Raw genomic sequence first — 27,377 nt, forward strand, 5'->3', positions numbered from 1 at the left:
GGCTGTCTAGGTATAAATTGGTTCACTAAGCTCAGGTCAGCAGCCTACTCAGGTGGGAAAGTGAACATATTTTAATGACAGGCCTTAGTGGACATGTCAATAATGCACTGTGAATACATGTCCACTTCTGTATAGTTCTACAGATTCATTTTTTGTGAATATATCTGTAACCCTCGTGCGAAGAATGAGAAAAAAGATCCTTAACACATGAAACTGTGCCAGGGATACCAAAATGAAAGCAAAATGAATCGGATCGCCAGCACGAGAGCCATGCTGGGGACCAGTCAATGAAAAAAATATGCAAGGGACCCTCGCGCATGCCTATCCGTTACTCTGAAAAAGAAAAATATTGGGAGCATTAGCAGAGAGCTGGGCGGACAACCGAAAACACCCTTCAAACGGATCAGCTCGGTTGCCATCACTGCTGCTGTCCGGGCCCTGTAAGCACTGCACTGACAGGCTGGGAAGCACAGAACACGCTGTCACCCCCGAGGTGGCCTATAATTACGGCAGTAGTCCCCGGGGCAGGTCAAATTAATGGCGCTCCCCACAAAAGGGGAGCGTCCAACATGTTTAGCCCAGGTGGGCTGGTTATAACTGAAGAGGCCACCCCCCTTTGCTAGGCTGCTCAACATGACTCCCTGGGCCATACCAGGCAGATGAGGCCCAGGTTGAGTAGCATTGTGGTGGGCTGTCCACACGGTCGCTGAGTGCTGTGCTGCATCTGACACACAGAGCCCAGCCATGTAGAAGAGTTTTGGTGCCCCACACAATGTTGCTATTGCTGCTGCTGCCTGCTACCTACTGTCAACCTAGCCATCACAGGAGAGCATAGAGAGAGAGGATCATCGAGAGAGAAGCAGAAATTACCTTGAGACATGCCTGGCCAGTATTGTCTTGGAAGTAAGACTTTATATATATTTGTACATACAGTGCATTGTCTAGACCTATATATATATATTTTTAAAGACTCTTTTATATTTTTTAATATTTAAAGGACTCTTTTTGTATGCAAACTCACAAAACCCTGCTGGTGTACCGGAAGAGAAAAAGTGTAGGTCAACTTATAACAAATAAAGAACCATACAGCAGCATTCCTTTGTCTGCCTTTGCCTTTTTGTGACAATTACTTTTACTGTGTATCTTTCTCCTATAGGGTAGTGGGTGACCCTGCCATAACCTCCTAATTTACCCTATCATCACCACCTTCCCAGCGGGGCTCACCGGGGTGATCTTGAACCCGGGAGAAAGGGATTTGGAGACAGGTAAGAGGAGGGCCATGTTATAAGTAAGGCATAATATATAAATGGTATGCCCCCCTACACCTATCTCCAAATAAAGTTTGTAATACATCACACCGCTACATGTGCATCCCAGAAAGTAGAGGTATTCTAAACATATGTGTTCCAGTAGAAGAACAATGTCTCTCAATGTCTAAATAAAGGGTAGTACTTCCTCCATTGTACCAGTAAAAATAAAAGGTAGCACTACTAGTGATGGCTAAATCTTTACCTCGCCAAAATCATAAGCAGTCCAAAATCACGCTAACAACTGTCTGCCTATTCCTTTGCCTACAGGACAGACCACAAACGACAACAGTCTGTATCTTTTATAACTTCAAAACTGGACTTGGTCAAACAAACCTATCTGAGTTACAACGAAAGTTTGACTGAATTAGTGCAAGTTAGGGAAATGTCATGTTTAAATAAATAAACGACCCCATGTCTAAGCACTATGTATCGTGTCAATTTAAATGAAATGCAGCACAAACCGCAATGTAGAGACTGTTTGACAATGAAAAGTATTTGTGAATGGAGCTTCCAAAAATTGTCAGCTGTCAATTCTTAGGAAGCTATCCAAATATAGGCGAATGTTTTTAGTCTGTGTCAAGTACTCCCATGGTGTTCATTGTAAATTATGTGTATTGCATTCCTTTGGTATCCTCTGCACAAAATGGACAGTTGCAGATATTCTAAAACATTGTGTTTGCAGAATGCCACAGGATTATTACCGATCATTCATGCCCTATTGCCAAGTATTAAGGACATTAATAATTTATTTCATATTCATTGGATTATTGATTACTGTTACATCTGATGAATTATGAAGATGAAAAATTCACAACACATGTTTTGCCATGCACAGATTTAGCAATCATGTTATAACTGGTTTGGTGACACAAGGAACAAGTACCACTTTATGATGGGTGTCTGCAGTCAAATTCTGATGAGGGTGGTAGAAGTGCACATTATTTTAAAGCCTATGCTAACCTGCAGGGCAGAAGCACCCATGCATGCAGTGCTGCTCGCACAGCTGGGTCCGCTCACGGTTGGAACAGGCATTCTGACAGGGAGAGCCACACTCCTTGTACTGCATCGTCGCAGGGCACTGCTTGACTGCAATTATAACAAGGAGAAAATAAGGTTATTGATTGGTAGGGGATTTGGAAATGGCAAAACACATTTTATTTTTTCAGTCCATGTCAAATAGTACTGTCAAGGTTTTGAGAAAGCCATAGTGCAAACATGCATGTTGAATAGTGGACGAAGGCATGATCTGCCATTGGCAAATTATGATCTGCTTCAAAAGGTAGGAATTAGAAATATTTTACAATGTTGGTACAAACTAATGAAACTTTGCAACTTTGTCTTTGTTGTTAAGCCTACCATCAAAAGTCATTGATTGGCCATGCTAGTGACTTCTGATGTTCACTGCAAATTATCAAAGAATTCAAAGGTTCCCTCTATTTCAAGTGTTGAACACCAAATGTGCAAGTCTTCCAACAATTACATCATCATTGTTCCATGCTCAGCTCCCATTCCCAACGTAATCTCCAAGCAGAGACTTGAACAAGAACTCTGTATGTGTTTGCACCCAAAACAGGGTTCTTCAGAAACACCATGGGGATATCATGTGCTGCGTGAGTCTTACAGGCCATACACCAGACTGCTTCTAGAATGTGTAGTATAATTCCACAGCCAAAGGATGTTCACAAGCCAGTAACACAATGTGTATTTTTAAAGAAGCCAGTGTCCTACTGCCTATAATATATATTTAAAGTAAGTGTGTATGCCTGTCTGCTATAGAAATTGAGTGGGCAACTATTAGGAGGGCTCCAAATGGGCCCAACAGGGGTAACCTTTTACAAGGAATCTAATGGTCTGGTTGAAAGCTGTTACAGAGAAGCCTCTGGGGGCCAAAATTAGAACTAATGATCTTTTTGCTTAATTTAAAGTTGATGAAGTGGTGCCCCTGGTGGATTAACTTAGAAATAATGCTTATTTTGCTTAACAATCGACCGTAGCTATTTTGCTTGACATACAACCGCAACAAAAGCTAATAATGTGCTCAACAAACGACCATAATAAAAGCTCAAAATGCGCTAAAGTTTAGTAGAAGAAAAAAGGGTAATTACTCTTCTTGACAGTCAAAAATCACACCTCTCAGTGACAAAAAACCTGTAATTCAATCATCATGCCACCCAAGAGATGATCTAATTTTGGAGACACCAGAACAGAGACAAGTCTTATGCATCCAAACAGACAGCACAAAGACAGCAAGAGACCCCAAAACAAAAGAAAAAAACAGGCTGATGCAGTCAGACAGACAGCACAAATACATCTGAAGACCCTACATACAAGACACAAATGATCGCAGCTAGATGCAGCTCGTCAAGCTTCAAAACAACAGCAAGAGACACCAGATCAAGTCAAACAAGACTCTACATTTAATTTGCCAGTCAAGTTGTGGTAATCTGTTTGTTTACTGAAACAACATGCAACATTGTGTATACTGAGTTATTGAGCAATGGTACTATTCAGCGACAAAGCTAATCAATCCTAAGTATGTACCTGTAGGACTATGCATTGATAAAGACTACAGAACTATTTGGACAATTTTTATGTATCTTTGTTCACCAGCGGAGAAGGATGTCAAAAGTTTGGTTTGTGTTTTAGCCTAGGCAATGCTGGGTATATCTTCTAGTAATCTATACATGTTTCTTTGATTTATTTTGTGGTCTTCTGCATCAGTGCATGGTTGCATACATTCACACATTTGGTAACCACCCAAATATTCAAATGTTCCTTAGCATCTTCTTGGGATTTCACTCAGGTGTGGAATTGAAGTGAGTTCCACATGCCAGTAGCGCATCCAGCCGTACCTGATTCAAGCAACTGTGACCTTGTTCTCTGAGGCTCGCAGAGATCACAACCAAATATGACACATCTGGGTGTCCTACTCTCTCTTGCAGGACAACAAAGTTAGGATGCTGGACTTAATACGTGATTCACACAGGGGTTTCCTGTAGGGACACTGCAGAGTACAGAAGGCTGTACCTGACTAGAATCATTGAAAAGTTCTGCAATCAGCCGGCAGAACCCACACAACCAGTTGTGCAAGGTGATTTGTTGCTAGATTTAATACCAAGTAGGGGGCACTTTTAGTGTTGCTTCCCTGATGATGGCCTTGATGATGACTGATTGGATCAAGCTTGCTGTACCAGGCAAGAGAACAGCCAAAAATAGAGGAGCCTTGCACAAGAGTTGCAGCTTTGGACTTTCAGACCTACAACGACTCATGCCTCGTTTTTGTAACAACTGTCCTGCAAGGCTGGAAGTAAAATCATTCAAAGCATTTTACCTGTGCTAGAAAGTATACTATTACATCCCTACACACCTGTAATGAGTCGTCACAGGTGGGTAGACATAAAATATACTTATTGCACATGGGTATTAACATACATAGTGACATTATACCCAAACAATCTCTAAGTATTATGTATGGCATAAAGCACATCCAATTGCACATTATATAGATATTGCAGATCATTGAGGAGTTCTCTGACCCCAAGGAGGCATGAGCCTGCACAGTGAGTGCCTTAATGGGGACAGAACATTTCGAGGTGATTTGTAATCTCCTTTTTATGTACATTTTGGAGTGTTTTTTTGTTATAATACAAGGTGGCACAAGGAACCCTACTATACTTGTTCTCTTGCTCCTTCTCATTCGAGACATCTTCCAGTTAGGAACATGTAGGATATAAGTAGAACTGTGGGGTAGTAATAACAAAACAAATGCACAGCTCCAAAAATATTGCTAACCTTGTTTTAGTTATTTTAATATGGATTAAATGAGTTGTAACATCCAGAGAAAGTCCTGTATTCCTTCATTAAGAAGATTTGTGATCTAAATCCAAAATCGTTTAGCTGAACACATGTGTCTTAGACCCTCCTCTCCTCAAAGAACCTCTCCAGCTCTTCTTTACTTTGCAGATCGGTTTGGAGAGGTGGCTGGCTCTAGAGTTAACCTGCGCTTGTTACCAGCATTGAATGTGTCATGAAGAACTTCATCTGACATCTGAATTCAAAGCAGTTCATGGTTCAAGACAACATTAGACTATCACTGCTCTCCGGTGGCTTTGGCTTTTAGTGATTGAAAGGCTAGCACCAGTCTTCAACTGTGAACTGCTTGTAAAGTTGGATGTGTCGCAAGTAGGTGTTTAATGAACATTTGGCATTTGGGTACCTCAACCACCCCACACATTTTTCACGTGCCAAATCACCCATAATGGGACACATCTTGACCCTGTAAGACCAACAAGTATGACATTCAAAAATGTGTGCAACAAAATGAACATATATCTGAACTTGGCCTGTGAAGCCAACCTATAGTATGATAAATGGCTCGCCATCCGCAATGGTGGGCACATGGAGGCATGTTGGTCGACACATGGTGTGGAGAAATAAATGTTGAAAAATAATCTGTTGAAAACATTAGGCTAACTGCAGGAAGAATTTCGCTTTCCACCTTCTTAGGAAGACTCTTTCAAGGAGGTCAAGACTTGCATTCAAAATCACCTGGTTGGGCCTGGCTTTCATCGGAACTCTCAACTAAAGCTGGACATTCCTCTAGACTTGTCTCTTGACTTTTACAGTGCCTCCGCTAAGATCTACAAGTGACTGTTTTCCAACACCTCCAATCCTCTTTGAACAAGCAAGGGCGGGTTGCAAAACTGAGCTGAGGGGAGCAAACCCGGAAAATGTGTGGATGCCCTACTTTTTTTTAAGGTTTGAAAACTCATCTATAATCTACAATCATTCTAAAGTCAGCAGACAATACTGGGTAGAATCTACCAGAGCATGGAAAAGCTCTATAGTTTCCATATCCTTTGCAATTATATGTATTGGAGAAGCATCTGCCCTAACGCCATGCTCCTGTACATGCATTGGGCATGTGCCTATATGACCTGACAGTCTTGTTGAAAGATATTTAGGAGTACATATCTGTATCTGTAGGCTTGTTGGTCAGGCTAAATCCCGACCTGGTCCTTTTGAGCACACTCTCTTCTCTTCCATCTCTAACCAGATATTTAGTCAAGCTTGAGGCAAGCAAATAAAGAAGTGTTAGGGTCTTTGGAGTCCAAGTATAATCTGAAAGTTGACGAATAGCTGATGGATATGGGCTCATGGACATCTCTATGAAGGCTGTCATGCAGAGTGAATGACAATGACTCGTTCAACAAGATGTGGTGTACCGTTTTGCAACTCTACAATGCGTAACCAATCTGTCACTCTCCTGTCCCTGCTTTGGTGGTGTTTGAGAAAAGAGATGTTTTTTGCTAGTCAGTCATCACTTATATCATTTTCTAACATTTTATCTGTCCTTTTATCAACAGAAGCAGGAAGCTTCACCCAACTCTCTACGACACTGCACTTTTTGATTCAGCCCTCTCCTCTCCTGGTATTCTTTACTATATTCCCCTGCCCTTTGCTTTTCCCCCATCCCTCACTAACCTTTGACATTCCTCCCCACCACTACCCTCATATCTTTGCTGCCATGTCATATATTACGTGCACCTCTTCCTAAAACCAATTCAAACTTGTGACCTGACGTACAGAGTTCAGCAGTGCTTGTACCAGCGTGCGAGCAATTAACCAATAATGATCTTACTAAATCAAACTCTGAACCTACAAAAAGCAAAGTGATAATAGAATCAGACTTAAAATTGCTCATTAAAACAACCGTCTCACAGCTGATGGAGGAAATGATTATCCCAAAAAAACTATTAAAGTCGCCTTCGGCAATGAATATAAATCATCAAAATAAACCGAAACAAACCCCCAAAAGACCAGCTATACACTCTCTTGTCCTAAAATGTTGTCCAGCTCCATGTACCCAATACAGTTTGAATAGATCTTCTGTCCTACAAATCTTCAGTGAACTACCAGCACTGGACGATATTAGTACTGTTGACTTGGAGCTGGTCGAATTTATAAATCCATTAAATAGAACGGCTGTCATTTTATGGATAAACTCTAAAGTTGTCCTCAATACCTTATGGATGGTCAAATCCCAACTTTTGGAATTGGGTTTTGAAATATCATCATCCCTTTCTTCCTCTGCAATCCAAACACCTCAAGAGTCTCCTCAAGTGTCTTCTGTAACAAATGATAAATTCAAATCCCAATCTACATTAACCACTCACTGCAATTGCAGTACACTCAAGAACCAAAATTAGCTAAATGATATCGATTTACTAAGTTGGTCCCTAGTTAGTTGGAATTCCAGGGGCTTCAAACATCTGATTAATAGCCGGGATTCTATGTTGATAAATTACGATATCATCTTATTGCAAGAAACCTGGTTACTTTCCTCTCCTATCTGGAACAATTACGACATCTTATATGTTCCAGCGAAAAAAGCCAAACTAGGTCGTCCCACTTCAGGGCTCCTAATAGCTATCAAAAAGAGCACTCGAATTGCCTTGACAAACTTGTTCTCTCCAAATTCCTTCATTCAAATGGTCAAACTATCGAGAAATCAAACAACCTAGGCAGTTATAAATGTGTATTGGAATCCGGAAGGAATAGACGACGACAGGTTCCTAGAATCCATAACCGAAACTCTGGATTTGATTGCTCAAGAAAAACATTACTGTCATACAATATTAGCTGGTGACCTGAATCTACATTGTATAGATTCAAAGCGCTTCTTAGAACACTCTAGACTATTAAAATGGAACAATCTAACCAAATCCAGAAACTTGTTTATGCTCAATGGTGCCTGGTCGTCAGATATTCCTCCCGTTCCCACCTGGCACAGAGGAACCAGTTTGGCTGTTATTGATTTGTATATGTGGATGTGATATTATTCTCCCAATTAACCTCCTTTAATGTAATACACTCTGACTTAAGCGACCACAACAAGTTAAGCTTGTCGTGGATCCATAGGAACATGGAGAAGACATCCCCTTGTGAAACTCATCCAGGGCAAATAGAGGTTAACACTGCCAGGAACAGACTTAGATGGTCAGAACCATCATTGAATGCGTTCAAGATATGTTATGCTTCAGAAGTTGTGCGAGTGAGACAAGAAGAACACACATCTAGTTTGATTTATCCAGAACTAATCAACAGTTTCAATCTAAATCCATCCAGATGGAAACTAAACAAACACCTCATTTGCATGTTCACAATCATGAAGTTCAACGTATGAAAACATACGTGAGATACCTCAAACGCAAAGCCATGAGTCTATCCATAGAGGAGCGAGTCAAAGTCCCAACAAGAATTAACACAAACTATAAAAATTGGATAAAAGGTACAAAATCCAAGTTGTACCAGGAGGATGGGAACCAAATGCTTAGGAATTTGTCTAGTAAAAATGCATCTCAAATTTGGGCACTGATAAATCAAGCAACTTCTGGAACACAGGTGGCAGTTCAAGCGAATATAATCAAAGAACAAGACTGGATTGACTATTATAAAAAAATATACAGTCTTCCAGTCTCTGTCTTATTTCAGAGAACCCAAACAGAGGAGAGACCCTTCGAGCTCAATTATGAGCGTGATGACATTTTATATTACATAAATAAAAGCAGCCATTCCAGGGCCCCTGGCCCTGATGGTTTATCTAATGCAACTTTGAAACAATATCCAGATATTTGGGCCGACATTCTTAAAATCATGTTTGATAATATATTACTCACTCAGCTCATCCCAAATTCCTGGACTGGTTCAAGCACCATACCAATTTCTAAGAAGGGTGATCGTGCAAACCCAGCCAGCTACCGACCAATATCACTTCTTGATGCTCCTAGTAAAATCTTTGGACGCAACATACTAAAGGAATTAAATAAATGGTCATTACATGAAGGGAAGAGAGATCCTCTACAATCAGGGTTTGTGAGTGGGCTTGGCACGGTGCCCAACATGATTGCCTTAAGCATGATACAAGACCAAAGTACCACAAGAAAACAGCCGTTATATTTGGCTTTCATAGCCTTCCGAATGGCTTTCGATTCAGTTGACAGAAACCTATTAAATACCAAACTAGAATCTTATGGATGTCCATCGTCTTTATTAACCTTGATCAGACTACTACACACGGATACCACTATGAGAATTAGGCTTACATATGAAGGCCTATTGTCAGCGGCTTTTAGAACTTTGTGGCCTAAAACAAGGATGTATCTTGGCTTCTATACTCTGTAATCTTTTCATCCTTGACATGGGCTTGTTCTTTTTTCAAATCACATCAGACCCTCCTAAACTAGGGTCCCAGCGTATCCCGTGGATGCTATACGCTGATGTCCTAATATTAATGTCTCACACTCCAACTGGCTTGCAGAATCTATTAAATGCATTAACTGACTTTGTCAAATCAAATAATTTGACCATCAATTTGGAAAAAACACAGGTTCTTGCTTGTAAAAATTCTAAAAGACGTGGACAGTCTAATCATGTATGGTATCTGCAAGATGTTCCGCTCAAGGTTGTTAATGAGTATAAATATTTAGGAACTATTGTTTATAATAACCCTTCACACATGCTGTACCATGATACCCTTAACATCAAGATGAATAATCTAATATCTCAAGCTAAGATTCTGAATTCTGAATTATAAATCTGCAAACATGTGGTATTATTCTACAAGCTGAAAGTCATCCCTATACTGCTATATGGAGCAGAATCAAAATTAAACATTCATACAAAAGTATGGAATACTCTTGAAGGCTGTTTCTGGAAAACAATCTTGCATTTACCCAATTCCACGTCATTGCCGATAATTCGCTATGAATTGGGTTTAGTGTCAAGGCAGCTTGCTTAAGCTGGCGTATGTGTAATTTATTTCGTAAATGTCTACTGGGCCTTGAGGATAATAACATTCTAGGCACAACAGCCCATTACCTTATAACTTCTAAGAATAATTTCCCAAAGAAATGGCGTGAAAATGCTTTAGAAGCCATGGCTAAAGTCGACATAACTCTGACTCTATTATTAGAGAATCCCTCTCGCGCTAAAGTGAAATTGCATCAGTGGGACTGGATCCAAAATGAATCCATCTGCATGACTTACAAAGATTTTGACACTGGTTTTGTCACAAAAAGCTGCGGGTTATGACCTCGTACCTGCTAAAATGCCCTTCTAAAACCCTGAGGCAAAAGTTTCTAAGGTTTAGGCTAAATCTGTGGCCTACACGAGAAATCTTAACACATCGAAAGAAAATTCCATCAAACCTGAACTACTGTCGTTTTTGTCAAATAACTACAGTTAAAGAAACGTTGCAACATCTAATAATAAGATGTCCAAAACTACTTCCACAGAGAATGATATACTTTAAGAACTTGGTTTGCATGTACAGTGATAAAAGTGATGATGAAATTTGGCGGGTTTTATTCTCAACAGCTAGACTAGCACTTATGAAAGCTATAACACAGTTTTTAGATTGTATCTTAACAGTGGAAATCAAATTCTAGTGAAAGAATAATGAAGTTATACATTTTACTTCTTATTTGCCTTATAATGCTAGTTTTGTTCCATTGTATCACAACCATTTTTCTTTCTCCTTTTTTCTTTTTCTTATCCCTACATTTGTCCTCTTTTTAGAAAATATTAACTGTTTTTTTTTTAGAATATTACGTGCACCTGCTATGTTCAAAAGCCAATGCAATTAAGTGTTAAAAAAGAGAAGAGCAGTAAACATACAGTTATAAATGTTTCCTTATCAGCTAATGCTTATGAATTGCCTGAGCATGTTATATCAAAGCAAAGGAATCTGGAAATCTAGTTATACTTTTAATTTCAGCTAGTATTCTGTCCAAGGAGCTAATTTCACACTCTGTGCTGGCTCTAGCAGCATCGGTCCTGATGTCACAATTCGACAGTAAGAAGGTATTATTCAGGCAATAATCTCCTCTGCAGTGGGCTGTACCAGGTGATAGTGGTCTCCAACCCTTTAACAGGGATTAAGGACAGCTACCACCAAGTATTGCCCACTGCAGAGGCAATTATTGAAATTAACAGTGATGCAAATGTCTCAGATGGTAAGGATTATGTTTCTTTGTCATGATAAATGGAGCACACAGAGCTATGAGCACCACTATGATCGCCCCATCCACACAAACTTGAGACTTGCCCTTGGCTTCACAATGCAACCAACTGACCAAGCATAGCCAGGATGCAGATATACCTCTCAAAGGAACCCTGACCAATTCCAGATCTCTCACGGCTCATGCAGTTCACATCATCGACCTGATCACAACCAACAACCTCGACCTATTTGCCATAACAGAAACTTGGCTGCATGATGCCTTAGGGCCCACCCTATCCCTTACGGTCCCTAACAATTACTCAATCTTTCACAAAGACAGATCGGATACCAAAGAGGGGTTGGGGAGGGTGTCTATTGTCACCAAAGACTCCTTAGCTATTAGGGAAATCAATAACCTTCCCATCCAATCTGGGGAACTACTGGCTATCAAACGGACCCTTTCTAACACTGCTACTATAACCTTGAATTTGAACTATCGTCCACCTGGCCCCCCCACTATCCTTCATTGCCATCACACATCTCCTCTCAATGGAGGTGAGCCATCCTCCAAAATCCTCCTCTTGGGTGACGTAAATCTAGGATTTAATGACAACACAGACACCAACGACCTCACTCTAGCAAACGCCATCAAGGCTCTAGGCCTCACACAACATGTCACAAGCCCTAATCATGATAACATCTGCATCCTAGACTGGTTGGCTTACCTCAACTGTTGCATCTTGATCGTGTCCATTGTGCCCTGCCCATGGTCAGATCCAAACATCATGTCCATTAGTATACCTACATGCAACCTTTCACATAACTTGCTGACTCCGCTGCCTGCCACCCTAACTAGAAACTCCAGGAATATCACCCCTGCTCATATCTTTCCCTTGCTTAAGGCATTCACTGAGCATCAAGCCTTAGCCTACCTCGATGGTGGATACATACAACCAATTGCTAATGCACACCATTGACTCTGTTGCACCTATGGGTATACACAAAGTCAAACCAGCTGCCCATCTCAACACTTGGTTCACTCCAGACCTCAAAGTACTCTGCATAGCTAAATGTGCCGCAGATACCTCCGGAAGGAATGACCCGACCGTTTTGAACAAAGCTCACTTCATCGCCTTATCAAAATCCTATTAATAGGTAATACTCGAAGCCGAAAGCTACACATAACAATGCAAGAATTGCCAAAGCCAATTTCTGTACCTGAGAACTCTTTGCCATACTACGGGAACTAGAATCCCCAGCACCCCCTTTTAACTGTACCAAAAATGACAATTGGTGTACACACATATAAAATGCTTTGCTTGACAAAATCTCTTTCCTTCAAAAAAAGATCCTATTAAAGAAAAAAACACTGATCACATCACATGTCCTATCCAATAAGTTATCTTCACCCACTCAACATAACATGCACCGCTTCGATTTCAAACCTGTCACAGAACTGGAAGTAATCAAAATCATCAAAGGTCTCAAGCCCTCTAGATGCCAAGGGGATATCTGCCCTGCTTCAGTCATGTCATTGCTTCGCTTATCAATACCTCATTCTCCTCCGGCACAGTAACAGCAATCCTAGTCTTGTCACTATTAAAAAAAACACCCTATACCCCAATATCCCCACAAACCACCACCCCATCACGACGGTCCAATTCCTCTTCAAAATGTTGGACAGAGCAGCATACTTACAGATCCAGACGTACCTAGAATTGAATAACCTCCTGGGCTTACGGCAATCAGGGTTCTGGCCTGGACACAGCATAGAATCAGCATTAATAGACGTAAAGAACCAAATGGATGAGCTCAAAGTGCAAGGAGGCTCTCCTCCTGCTTGACCTCTTGCTTGCTTTTCATTTGGTATATCACAATCTCTGACAATACCTTTCGTCAGCAGAACTATGACATTGTTCTCTTCATCTGCCTCGGCGCCATTGGCCCCTGTCACATGCGGTTTCCCCAAGGGCTCATGTGTCTCGCCCACCTTTACACTATCTTCACGAAAACTCTCTTTGACCTCCTCGACACCCAGGGTATTTCCTACACCAATTATGCAGATGATACCCAGATCCTTCTACCCATCACAGGAAACTTCTTCACTGACGCTAACACACTGGGAGTGGTTTAACAAACCATCCAGGCTTGCATGGGCTACATTCTTTATGCCTGAATGACGACAAAACAGAGCTGCTATTGGTCAGATCGCAACGTCTTCTGAATGAACTCGACGGAGCCTAGAAATCCTTCAACATAAAGGGTATCGCCATACCAGTCTTAAAGGAAGTCAAAACTCTCGGGGTCTATCTGGACTCCAGTGTGTCGTTATTGAGGCAAGTAAGTGCAATCGCCTCATCCGCGACCTACACCACCAAAATGATGAATGCCGTTCCTTTCCTCTGACAGCTGCATCCCAATCGCAAGATCTTACAGAACAATGTGCTAAGAGTCGCCCTGAACATTTAGAAAAAGATCACATCTCCTCAGCTAGAAGAAAGGCACACTGGTGGCAAATTCGAGGAGCATTCTGTTCAAAACGTTATCCAACACACATGTCTCTCGAACACTGCCCCAAGATACTCGTCTCTAGAGTTTAGTAAAGAATAGTCTGCCAGACCCATCCACTCTACTTAAAAGCATCTGCTTACTGCCCAGAGATTCAGACGTCAAAGAGCAGGATGTCTCAGCTTGCCGGGTAGAGCCACCAAGAATTGGAATGCCGTCCCATTACCATTGAGATCAGAGCACTCTGACCGGGCCTTCCGTAAGCACCTCAAAACGTGGGTATTCTCACAAGAACTGTAAATCCGTGTCAGCCTCCAAGCACAGTTTACCAAAACCATAGTCATGTCTCCTGCAATTTACTGACTTCTTAATTATTGTTTGATGTTCCACTGTAATCTTTGTGACTGTAACCAACGCCTTGATTCCCATGGGTTTAGTGATATGATCGTTATGATATGATCGTTTATTTATATAGCGCCTATACACAATGTGTTTCAAAGCGCTTCAAGGCAAAGGAGGGAACAAGGGAAAATACAACCACATTCTTATAGGCCATGAACAGTAAGGATGTGAAATTAACTATCGTACTCGGCCTGACGACATTTCAGATAGTGCAAGAACTAAGACCTAGATAAGGAAGGGAGAGGGAGAGTGGGAAGGAAATGGAAACAGACAAGCTGCTACCGTACTAGGCCTGACAACATTTCTGGTAGAGCCGGAGAAAAACAAAAGGTGAGGGAGAGGGGTGCAGAAAGGGAGGGGAGGAACAAAACAAGCAACTATCATACTAGGCCTGACGACATTTCAGATAGTGCCGGAGCGGTGGTGGGGAGGAAAAAAACAGTAATGGGAGGATGGAGGAAACAGACGAGGTTGCTATCATATTAGGTCCATGGACAATTCTGATAGAGTAAATGCATAGAAGAAAGTAAGGGGAGGAGATAGGAAAAGGGAGAAAGGAAAGGAGGAGAGAAAAGAGAGTAAACAGTCAAAAAGAGTGGAGAAGCAAGAGTGGAGAGCGAATAAAATTACAGAAGTCAGTAGTAACACATAATGTTGCAAGCCAGGATACAAGATGAAGATGGAAACAGCATGATTCAGGGCCACCATGAGTACAAGATTCAAAGGAAGTCCGGCATGAGAGTTGAGAAAGAGTGACGCACTGTGAATGAATGAAGTCCATAAAAGTCAAATCCAGCATTGGCCACAAGACAGTGATGGTGAAGGAAGGCACCAGGTGGGCAGGGCTTGCTAAGTGGTGAAAAAGAGCAGCAGGCAGGAAGGTACCAGGTGGGCGGGGCTTAGGCCAGGTGACCTACATCCACTTGCACCTGCTCCCCATCTGCAAAGGAAAAGAAGCTGGAGGGTTCCTTAAGTAGGGAAACAGAGCGGCAAGCAGGAAGGCACCAGGTGGGTGTGGCTTGCTAAGTGGGGAAAAAGAGCGGGAAGCAGGAAGGTACCAGGTAGGCGGGGCTTTCTAAGTGGTGAAAAGGAGCAGCAAGGAGGAAGGCACCAGTTGGGCGGGGCTTGCTAAGTGGTGAAAAAGAGCGGCAGGCAGGAAGGCACCAGGTGGGTGGGGTTTAGGCCAGGTGACATAGATCCACTTGCACCTGCTCCCCATCTGCAAAGGAAAAGAAGCTGGAGGGCTCCTTAAGTAGGGAAACAGAGCGGCAAGCAGGAAGGCACCAGGTGGGTGTGGCTTGCTAACTGGTGAAAAAGAGCGGGAAGCAGGAAGGCACCAGGTGGGTGGGGCTTGCTAAGTGGTGAAAAAGAGCGGCAGGCAGGAAGGCACCAGGTGGGCGGGGCTTAGGCCAGGTGACCTAGATCCATTTGCACCTGCTCCCCATCTGCAAAGGAAAAGAGGCTGGAGGGCTCCTTAAGTAGGGAAACAGAGTGGCAAGCAGGAAGGCACCAGGTGGGCGGGGCTTGCTAAGTGGTGAAAAAGAGCAGCAAGCAGGAAGGCACCAGGTTGGCAGGTCTTGCTAAGTGGTGTAAAAGAGCGGCCAGCAGGAAGGCACCAGGTGGGCGGGGCTTACTAAGTGGTGAAAAAGAGCGGCAAGCAAGAAGGCACCAGGTGGACAGGGCTAAGGCCAGGTGACCTAGATCCACTTGCACCTGCTCACCATCTGCGCAGTAAACACATGCCAAACACATGCCAAAATAAATAACAAGCTGCTTTTCATGTAAAATATAAAAATATAAAAGGAATTCCAATGCATCTGAATCTTTGGAGTGGTGAAGGAGACACCAATTAGTCTGACTGGAGGTATGTTTATTTTTTATGGGGGAGGTGCTAGAGGCTAGGAATGGGAGGAGGTGGAAGGCAAGGCAGAAAGCAGTATACGAGGTAGTGGGAAGACACATACGGTGAAGAGAGAGGTGGGCAGTGAGGCAAATGGAGGTCAAAATGCGGAGGATCCTGCAGCACGCTTGTATCACAGGTTTTTCCTGGTGAATAAAGCAACAATTCCTGCCTTGCTCCTCCCCAGTGGGTGCTAAAGTTGATTAACACACTAAAGTGAATCTTGTGAGGCTCTCAGCCTATCAAGTTCCTTGGAATGCTGGCGATAATAGCTTTCATCAGTGACAGGGCTGACAAATTAATTCTAAATGATATGTTGCCTATCTAAGATGCTTAACAGAAGACATGTGCATGCTAAGTCCATCCATGTGTGTGATGCTGGAAATACATCGGAGGGACAGGGCCTCTGTATCCTTGTCCTTTACTGCTTTATCATGTATGTTCTGTCTTGTTTTCCACGCAGGAGTTCATGTGGGACTCCTGGCAGTGCGGCTCTTGCTCTTTTTGGTTTGGTGAACAGATCCTTGGGATACACTTATGGCACCCATGGGTGGGAGTACGACCCTGTACTCCTAGTGTATGTTTTGGGCACCTGTATGTGGCCCACAGAGCAGGGTACGGGCTGGTGGCAGCTCTGTGCTGAATTGACAGGTGCCCTGAGCGTCCTTCATTTTGGCCCAGACCATAGGAATCAGTGTATTCCTGATAGGAAACAAGATGGCCACTGTGGCCTCTTGCTTTTTATCGTCTGTTACCTCACTTTTCCCGAAGTTTCGGGAAGCCCTGACTCTGTCCCTTCCTCCTGACTGGCTGTTGGTTGGAAGTTCCATATATGGTGTTGTGGAGAAGTCCAGGCCAGACCGGCTGGAGCCTTCCAAATGACTGTATGTTGTGGGTAAGCCTGTGGGGTGGGACCTGGGTGAATGGAGTGTATGACAAATATGCATTCCGTGTTATGGGTGTCTAGTATCTGATGTTTGACACAATGACTGAGCCAGACCTGCCCGAAACTATTATGAAGGCAGTGTGTAGTGCTGAATGGCAGAGTGCTTGTCCGAATCCAGATTCTGTGTTGTGTCTGGATGGAGAAGAATGGTCTGAATGCACCGTGCACTTGATTGGCTGCCCGACTGCCTGAATGCCATTCTGAGTGACTGGTTGCCTGAGTGTGACCCAGCAGAGTGAATGGCAGATCAACAGTATATCTGGGGGCCTCTCACTGCTAGAAATTGTACAGGAGCTGAAGTTGAAACTGATGCTTAACTTTGAAGCCCACTGGTAGAAGAAGAACTGCTGCTGCTGTACTTTGTGAATCTGAAAGCTGCTGTGCCTTCAAGGAACTGATCCAAGAGAGGACCTGGTTAGGAGACCTCTTCCCGAGCTACCAGGGACCATCGTGCACCAGCTGATCTTTATCAAAGCTCCCTGGTAGACAGACCTACGAAAGGCTGCCGACCGGAGAAGGGGACCGCCAACGAGAACAAAGAGAAGCACTGGACAGCCGTCCACCGTAGCCGACCGGAGCCGCAGTGCTCCCTTTGCCTAAGAACATTTTGATCCAAGGGCTCCCTTGTTCATCACCATCGACCGCTTTCATCCTGCCGGAGAAAGTGAAGGCCGGCGACGACCGAGGAGAAACCGCCAGTGGGTTTCCCACCACCCGAAGACCTCAGAGACACAGACAAAGCTACTGAAGCCAGCCGTGGTCACGTCCCGTTCGCCGACAAACAGACGCCCTTGCTGGGCCAAAGTTCTTCATTGACTCTTTGCGGCAACAAACACTCGTCGACGAGGTGCACCGCACGCCTCAGCTTGCAGGACGTTTTCGGCCCATCGTCAACAAGCACCACAAAAACCAAAGCTGCTGCCGCAACAACAGTGTTCACCCTTTTTCCTTGTGGGCTCTCGACGATCCGTGGCTCCTGCCTAAAAGGAAGGGAGCTGATCAAGAAGGATCCGTCAACGACCCGACATCGAACTTTGCTATTCCCAGTACATTGGGGTTTTAGAGCTATTTAGAAGGAACTAAGACTCTTGTGAACAATATATGGACTGGGCTTGTATGATATATCTTTATTTACAGGTTTCCCAAGGTAACGGGGCACTATTCTGCCTATTGTTCTAACCAACTGCTTTCCTCCTATGTCTATTGTCGGTTCTCTTTATTACTCGATTTGTGTGACATTTAAACTAAGTACAGTTGATGCACTTTAATGAAATCTAACAGTAATTGTGGTACCACGTAGAACTGTATATGTATTTGCCATTGTAGATTAACTGAGCACAAAGTGAGTTATTGTGATTGTGTATATAACCTTGAATCTTAATTATATAAAGACTGTGTTTTCACTAATACAGTGTGTGGACATTCCTTTGCGGGTGCTTGGGGACTACACTGTACTTAAGAACCAGCCTGCATCACCTCCTGAGAGCTTATGCCTTTGTTGCTCGACCACAGCTACCGAATAGAGAACCTTGGCTGGGGTCCTCTGTGCCTCTACCATTTAGAGAGCAGGAGTACAGACACCCCCTCCAGTCTTTACAATGTGCCAGCAAAATCTGTATGTTTTTCACCAACTACCATGCAGTTTCATACACCTTTACCCTTATATTATTATGGTTTACAGCACATGCTGAAAGGGGATGGCATGTTGAATGTTATGAATGAAAGAGTGTCAGTATTGTGAGTAGCTAAATCACCTTAAAGATGATTTTTCTGTACTATTTCTTTTTGCTCTCCATGCTTCCTAACTGTTTGGTGACCAGGCAATGGACCTCATTACGAGTGTGGCAGCCCAAAAATATTTCCGGTCCGCCACAATACAAGTCTGTCTAGGGCTGACCCTGCCGGGTGCAATTGCCCAGTAGATAGAGTTGTCATGGAAGCACTGGCCCATTTGCAGCCTATCAAATTCGTCGGCTGACTTCCCGCGCCGCTGGGACAATGTCCCGTCGGCACTGGGAAGTCAGGCGCCGGAAAGAGTGTTTCGGGGTAGGGGACACCGGCGGGTTACCAATATATCCCAAAGCAATAGGATGGGGGTGACAGCATAGGCCAACCTGGTTAAAGCAAATATACTATAAAGAACCTATAGCCAAAAAAATAAAAAGAATTCTAGAATAAATAAATAAAGAGTAATGCCTAAAGAAGCATGTGAAGTGTCACATGCGTCTGGCAAGACTACACATTTCCAAAGTAGGCAAATGTCTTTGAAAAGCCTTTTGAGAAGTCACCAATGCCTCCATGGAGCTTTACTGGGCACGTCGCTCACTGGGCTGCCTTCTCGCTCTGCCTAACCACTCCGCCTCCTGCGCTGCCACCAGCTGCTGTACTTCAAGTCCCGCTGCTCGGCCGTCCTCACCACACAGAAGACGCCAAACTCCATACTTCTCTTCCCGGCATGGTTTTAAACCGTTTTGGTCCAATTGGATTTTACAGCTACTATACTGCTGGTTTTGGTTCTCCTTGTAGCCATCATCATTGCTCCTCGTCTCAGTTTTTGTCACTTTGTTTGTGATCTGATATTGAGCACTACTGTCAGGAGACTTGCCAAGTTGCCGAAGTGGATGATGGCAGTATGCCATGAGGAATGGAGGGAATATCTCTAAAAGGGAGTGGGGGACACCATGTCTCACCTGATGTCATGTCATTCCGATTGTTGCACACCCATATGTGGTCCTCCCTCAAATAGCTGCCCCCCGGGGTCATGATCAGGTAGCGGCTGCGGTCCCCTAGCCACATGGGGAGAGGCAATTACCGAAAGACGAGTGATGACATCATCAGATTCATCACAGTAAATAAAGAGACAATGTTGAGCCAGAGCTTGAGGAGGAGGTCCAAAGAGAGGACATTTTACAGGTGAGTGTATTCGCATGCCAGTTGGGGAAAAGTGCTGTGATGGTGTTACTTTTTTCATTGTTATTCCAAGCACTTGCTCCGAAGGAACAGAAAAGTACTATGACAAGTCTTATAAATTGATGGGTTTACTTTTCAGTAATGATCACTATGCAATGGAGCCATTCCCTGGAGCAAGTCAGTAACATGTCAAAACAGTGGGCCTCGTCATAAGTTGGGTGGTATCTCAACGGAAAACCTGCTGAGATACCACCAAACTGTATTACCGTTATTGCAACTTTGTCCAGCGGTATTTCAAGTGGCAGTGGCTGTGTTAGTCCCCATTTATTTTGAGTCCATAGGACTCTGTGCAGCATTTTGGCAGAATTACCACAGTGGCAATTCCACCGGCAGTAATTCTACCAAAATCAGACAGAAAGTTGGCGGATTTGCCACCAGCTCATAGCTGGAAGTGAAGTCTCGAACTTTCCGCCCAACTCATGATTGGGAGATGCAGTGATGTGGCAGTATACGGTAATATCATAGCATTTTACCTGCACTGCCCAGCTTGTAAGGAGGCACATTGTGTGGAAACGGTGAGATGTCAACATATTGGGTGGAACAAGTAGGTCAAAATAAAGAGTTTAAAATATGAAATTGTTCAAAATAAGGAGCCCAAAGATACAGTAAAACAATATTGGCTTTCAAGGGACAGAGATGAAGGCGGGAGGTGTGAATAAGGGAGCTTCAAGCAAATGTGGCATATGGGAGATAAGCCACCATTAATTCTGAACCAACAAGCTAGTTGAAGTACAATAAAACTGAGGCAGTGCCAAATGTTAACCTGCAAAGAAGTGAACAGGGTACATTGAATAGTGCGCCAGGTTCAATGTATTTAATGGAAATTCAATATTTAGACTTTTCATAATATGAGGGTGACAGTAAGGTAAGGTTTATTTTGTTTCACATTATTAAGACATGGAAGGAGACAAAAGACCTAAGAATCTGACCAGAAGCAGATGAGAAATGTTTTACTTCCCGTCATGTTCAGAAACAGAATGCTTAAATATTCTCTTCTATTTTTGTGTTCTCCTTTGATGTTTTTGTAATTCAGTTGGGAACAATAGCGAGGTGAAGTAGGGCCTGGGACCATATTCACAGAATGGGAAAACGTTTTTAACACTTTTACAAGCATTAGAAACCACTAGCTGTTTGCAATGGGCATCTGGAGGCATGCTTACTCTGCCACTAATGATAGTACTTTTGTCACAGCAATGCCCACCAGTGCAGCTTTTTCATCCCAGAGCTGCCTGTCTAGTGCATGAAGGTTCCATGTAATAATGTCCCCGCAAAAATGTCACCTGACGAAAAAGTTGCAGTTTTTTGCAGAGACATCATTACATTGAACATGCAGGTTTTCTTTTTTTTACAAGGGGCCAGGGGACATCCTCGCAACCCGTCCCAATACATAATGTCACCATATATAATGTCACCAATGGCTTTCCCATTATCTATGGGGTCACTATGTATGGGGACATTATTACCTGATACCGGGCATCCCAAGCTTGTATGGCTGACTGTTGACGCACGACAATCCCTCTCTGGTACCTTTGTGGCCATATCGGAATTGTAGATGTCATCAAATTCTACATAAAGTTCAGTCTTGGTAGTTAGAGCTTTACCTACTGGACGAACTATTCTCAGTGTACCGCCATACTTGCACAGAAGATGTTGCTGCTTTTCGGATTGAACTTTCCAAGAAAAGATGCGCATCCTCAGTGAAGATCAGCCACTAAGAAGTGCCCAGAACATAAAATACACCTCTTAAACGTGGGTTTATATTCCATATGCTAGAAGAGAGGCAAAACTGAACAGCTTTTGAGTCAACAATTAAAAATTGAAAGTCGCATATATAGAAACGCAATATCCAATGATAAAATGGCATAGGATACTCGAGAAGTGCTTTCCTGATCTCCAGTAACTGGGAGTTCTGCTTGGTGAAACACATGGAGTGGAGGGGTGGGTAACATTCAACTTTTCTTGTTTCATTAATTATTAATTATTTTTTGGTGCTACAAAATGTGTTTGCTAAATGGTCCTACTTTTGATATATCTGAAAACACAACAGATGTTTTTGTATTGTCTTTAGAGCTTCCTTTCAACACTTCTGTCAGTTTGTCTGTTGTAACTTTATTTCTTTTCAATGCATAACCCTTTGCTGATCCCCAGAATCCATGTAAGTTTTTTCCACAATGTCTTTGAGTATTATGAGCAACCTATAGGATGTTCTTTGTAAAAAATTGAGTTAGATTTGAGTGATATTGATTTGTTTGTTTGACGATCAACACATTTTGGGCCCACACTTCGTAATGGCTCTGTGTTTTATTTGAAAGATTTGGTGTGATGACGTACCTGCTCCAACCTTCCTGGAAGATAAAACTATGCCTGTTGACACTACCTGTGATTTTATTGCAACTTGTTTGAGGTGCGCGTTCTAGCCTGCAGCTTCTAAGATATTAACACCACCATATGGGGACGTTTTCACTTTTTCCAGTTGGAATCCATTTATGAAGTAACAATTTACATTTGCTTAGCCACTTTATAGTCCGTAAGCCATGATGCTTTACCTCTTCTTGTTTCTATTAAGGTTGCGGACATGCACATGTTTTTTGATCCACCTTGATTTGGGGAACAGCAGTCATTTGGACCTCCTTGTTAGACAACTATCCTGATTCAAGAGGGTCCATGATGCTGCAGCCAGGATAATTTGGAAGATGCACTAGTTGACAGTTAGAAAAAGAGGGCTATACATGGCTCCTCTGTTATGGGCATAGTGCCATCTATTGCAACAGACAGACTGTCCTCAATCACCAATTGCATCTTTAGCACACAACGGCACAATCACAATGAATGCATTATCACTGCTTCTACACCTGGAGTCCAATTTATTGGTATTTAGAAGGAAAGTAAAGACCTGATCATTTCAGCACTTAAATTCTTCTCCTGTTTTACCAATCTTTTGGCAGAATCTAGGGTTAATATCGAGGTAGTTTGGCTCCCCTTTTTTGAGAAATATGGGCGGCTGGGCCAGAGGGGCTGAGTAACGGAAGGAGGTCTGAATGGGGAAGAGGGAGATTTCGTAATGAGTGGGCGATGCTGGCTGAGGGGCAATCCCTGAAGTTGATGGAAATGGGGATGTAAGACCCTTGTGTTCAGGTGTGCCTTGTGACAGAACTCGGACTCAGGATGGGAGTATAACTGAACTGTCCAAATTCAGGACTGAACTTAAGATTGGAAATGCATGGCATGAGGTCAGGGGGGATTGTTCAAAAGGGATGTTATGGAATATTTCGATGATGTTTGGTGTTATTTGACTAAAATCCTAATAAATTTGATTAAAAAAAAACCTGTTGACTATATATTTGCCTGCCTAGATTGTGTCAAGATGCCTATGAATGAAACACGCAATTTACAAAACCCAAATCCATACCATGACAAAACATAACATCCTCTTAAATCCTAATTTCATATATTATTTAGTTAATTGATCTATTAAGAACTGAAGTGCATTTCCTGGTCTCACCAGTGATGTGATTCGTATCACCCCTATCTCCAGAGCCGTTTCCTCCACCCCAAGATGAGTTTCCATGAAAAAGCAGGGGCTGTGCTAGGAGTAGGGGTAGGGAAAAGCATGTACATGTTACTCTGCAAAAGTCAAGAGAGCAGGAAACAACCCCTGCAGTAGGCGGCTGCATTCAATTTCCAACACGCGAGAGGTTTACCAATGTGACATATTTGTATTGATAGTGCACTGCTCACACCATCCAGTAACCCTTCATATGTGTGTTAAAAACATGTACCATATATAACACATCAATACACAGAAGTTCAAATAGATGCTCCACACAATATTCATGTTCAAATACTTGTCACTCAGTAATGAACACTCAGTGAATACTTCTTACAGTCTCATGTAAAAAATCAACCATGCATTATGGGTAATTGATGATAAAGAAACATTGCCATTATTGTCATCACTATACACTGCACACTTAAAATGCACAAATGTATTAATAAAAAGGCTGACATCATTGTCATTGCCTCCACTTCAAATCAAGACTAAGACTGATTAACCTTCTTCAAGAAATCATGCTTGGCAAACTAGCACCTGCCTCACCAAATCATGATAAGCAATCGCATAGAAGCATCTGCTTCAATCAATACATAAATACCTCTGTCAATGTGATATTAAATGAAGGGCAAAACAAAAAACCTCATTTTCACTAGCTGTAGAGGATATAGAGATGAGGGCTGAACAGAATTGGACGCCTGGAAAAATCAACAATTCAAGGGAAATTGGAAACATTGAAAAAATGAAGATAATTGGAAAGAAATCCCAAATGCCACCTATCACTGCTCCATGAATTTTCCATCAAAAATGCATCAAAAATAGGATAAAATGCTTCAGAAATAATGAAATATCCATTGGATTTATTGGTGCCAGAATATGGCCAATACAGAATAAGGTGTCTGCTCTTAGACTGTGAGCTGATGCACCTTGGGGGGAAAAAGCAACGATCTTTCCCCAAGCATCTCAAAAAGAATTCAAGTTCTGCATATAAATGTTTCAAAATAGCCAGAATCAAGCTTGGAGCATCAGAAATCCAGATACAGAATTAGGAGGGAGATGACCCCTTCCATCTGGAAAACCTCACTACTCTTCCTCTCCTTCCAGCTATCTGCCTCTTGGTTTTATAGCTCTGCCGGCCCCAAACAGCTGTAAGCAGGGGCTGAGCTTACTCCATTTCTACCTTTTTAGCGATATCCCTATTCTATACCTACAATCACCAAAATTCATCCAGCACTGCAAAATGTTCTAAACAAAAATATCAGGGACACAAGCATCATTTGCTACTAAGAATCGTTCCAACAAAATGTGGCGTGGACAGCACATTTTCTTGTGTAACTATAAGCCTACGACAATTTCATAATTCGACACTAGAAATCCTTCCAACAAAAGTCAGCGAACTACAGAATAATCCTGTTTCAAACTACAGAATAAAACTACAAAAAGGACTTACTTTTGTAGTTTGCAGTGTTGGCTGTTATCTATGTTTTGTAATTTGCAAAAACATAGGCCGCCATCCCAGAAAAAGCATACATAGCAGTTAACGGCATTGTTTACGCAATAAGAGTGCGATGAACCTGGTTAAGGACGTTGGCGCGCAGCGCGGACTATTGGAAAAAACGTATTACATTGTACATTCATATCGCAACATGCAAAAGAAAATCTCGTGGCTTTCATTTCTCTAAATATGAAAGTGTATTCATTGCACTGTGCATTTAGTAAGAATGCCTGGTCTGCAGCTCAGACCACATGCCGTTTTAAGCATGACTAACATGGGCAGACATGGGGAATATATGCCACTAGAATTACCAAATCGTATACATGCATAATGAGGAATTCTCCTTTCACTTACCTTTAGCATATTCTGGATCACTTTCTGTAGAGTTTCTATAAATTGCTAGTACACAAACTGAAGTGTGACAGTGCTAGCAAGTGGACCTGCTTGGCTAAGGTTTTGGGCTTTGTGATGGTTTGGGATCAACTTAGGTTCAAGTTCAGTGATTGTATTTGCACAAATGGATCAGATGGATGAAGGCCTACAGGGGACAGGGAAAGTATCATCAACAAAGCTACCCTGTCTCTGCTAAGCATGCAGTCCTCCCTCCCCCAGATGAAAAGGGGATACGTATAACTGCAGAAGAGAGACTGGAATCCTCTTTTTCTCTATTTAATATGTGACATGCCCAGTTATGTAATTTGAGTTTCCAAGAAATGATATGGCGTGGGCTTAACTACCTCATAAATGATAGCTCCAAGAGAAAATATGTTAGGATGGAGGAGTAACAAACTAGATAAACTGGTGTTTCCCACCCAGGACTTAGAATTAGTTAAAGTTCAATTCCTGTAGTCTCAAATGAGGACCCAACGCCCCAGCACCAACGTTCTTAATCTCAAATAGGAGCCATTTACAGGTTCAAATTTCCTTGCACAGGGGTTCTAGATCACCTGTGCGGATGCCTCTTGCTTTTGTCTTTGTCCCCTGACTGCAGGAGACCCTCAAATACTCTTGAAGCTTATAGTGTCACATGCGTACCAGAACAAATGTATTATTCCTTCTTGCCTTATTGGATACCCAAGACTAATAAGTAGGAATCCTCACCCACCTGGGTGCAAGTGAGACTGAAGTTATTCCCATCCACCAGTCACCCTAGCTGGGGCCCACACCAGTCAAGGGTTTTTTCTCTCTTCGTGGATCTGCCTATTGCCACAGTCTCGGTTATAGCCCTGGGCTGGCTAGAAGCAACTCTTCTCTCTTTTTGGCAATTGCAGACTTCTACCAGGTTCTGGGCTATATCAACATAGCAGGCTTGAAATGTAACCCTTTACGCATTGATTGTTTTCTGAGCCTGTCCAGACTTTGAGATCTAGCCCTCAGACAGTTGAAGTGCCCACATTCTTCTTGCACTCAAAGGCATCAGCTTGGTTGCATGTTATTACCTCAAGCCGGCTGGCAGTAACACTCTACTCCTTGGCGATCACTGGACCTGGACAAGATTTGGGTGTAGCATTCCACAGGTTGTTTACAGCATGCTCCCTGCTTTATCTAACTCATACCAAGGACTCAGTTATAGCTCTCAGTAAGCTTGGCCACCTCACCTTCATCTTAACTCCATCTTCCACTGCTTGAATCCTCTGTACCACTGTCCCATCTCTATTATCATCTGGTTTGCCATAGCCCCTTTTGCTGTCCAGCATGTCTTATGTGATCAAATAATGTTTTAACCTTTCTTTCTTGTTGTTGCCATGTGTTCTAGGCCCCCCCACACCCATATAACTTGATCAATTGTTTTATTCTTTATTTGCAATTAAATATCTTACCTGTATACGAGTACACAGTAGCTTGGAATAACATCCCATTAGTCAAAAGGAAGGCTTATGCAACACGTACATTGAGTCTATTAGACATATATTAACAAATTGCCTTCAATTTACTAATCAATACTTACAAGGATATGGTCCCTTTTGTTGCAATTTGGAAAAAGTTAGAACCAACCAATTCTGGACCAGCCTTTATTCAACCAACTCAATTGTGATTACAGATGCACCATACTACGTATGGAAAGTCACATTGACTAAATTGGTCCACGCATAGACTTAGTAAGTCCGATGACTTGAATAGGTAATGTTTATCAAAAAGTTGTATCATTATTTTGATAGTATTTTAAATTCCAAATTGATTATTCTTTCCTAACTAAATTTGTGTTAACTGATTGTAAAAAAATATTTTTGTATACATGTGTTACATTTTATATGTAATGCAAAGGCTTGATATAGCGCTGTGCACTTAAAAA

At 42.5% G+C, this 27,377-nt stretch overlaps 1 protein-coding gene across 1 annotated transcript in view; it reads right to left on the reverse strand.

Annotated features, from left to right (window-relative positions):
• The window catches only part of LOC138505067 (mucin-5B-like), a 490,455-nt gene that overhangs the window by 387,733 nt on the left and 75,345 nt on the right, over positions 1–27,377 (reverse strand). Inside the window, exon 3 of the mRNA XM_069625390.1 lies at positions 2,271–2,396. Within this exon, the coding sequence (XP_069481491.1) occupies positions 2,271–2,396 (126 nt within the window). The remainder of the gene's footprint in view (positions 1–2,270; positions 2,397–27,377) is intronic.

The sequence above is a fragment of the Ambystoma mexicanum genome, chromosome 11 (assembly GCF_040938575.1).
Source record: "Ambystoma mexicanum isolate Mex_15411 chromosome 11, UKY_AmexF1_1, whole genome shotgun sequence".
NCBI classification, from domain to species: Eukaryota; Metazoa; Chordata; class Amphibia; order Caudata; family Ambystomatidae; genus Ambystoma; species Ambystoma mexicanum.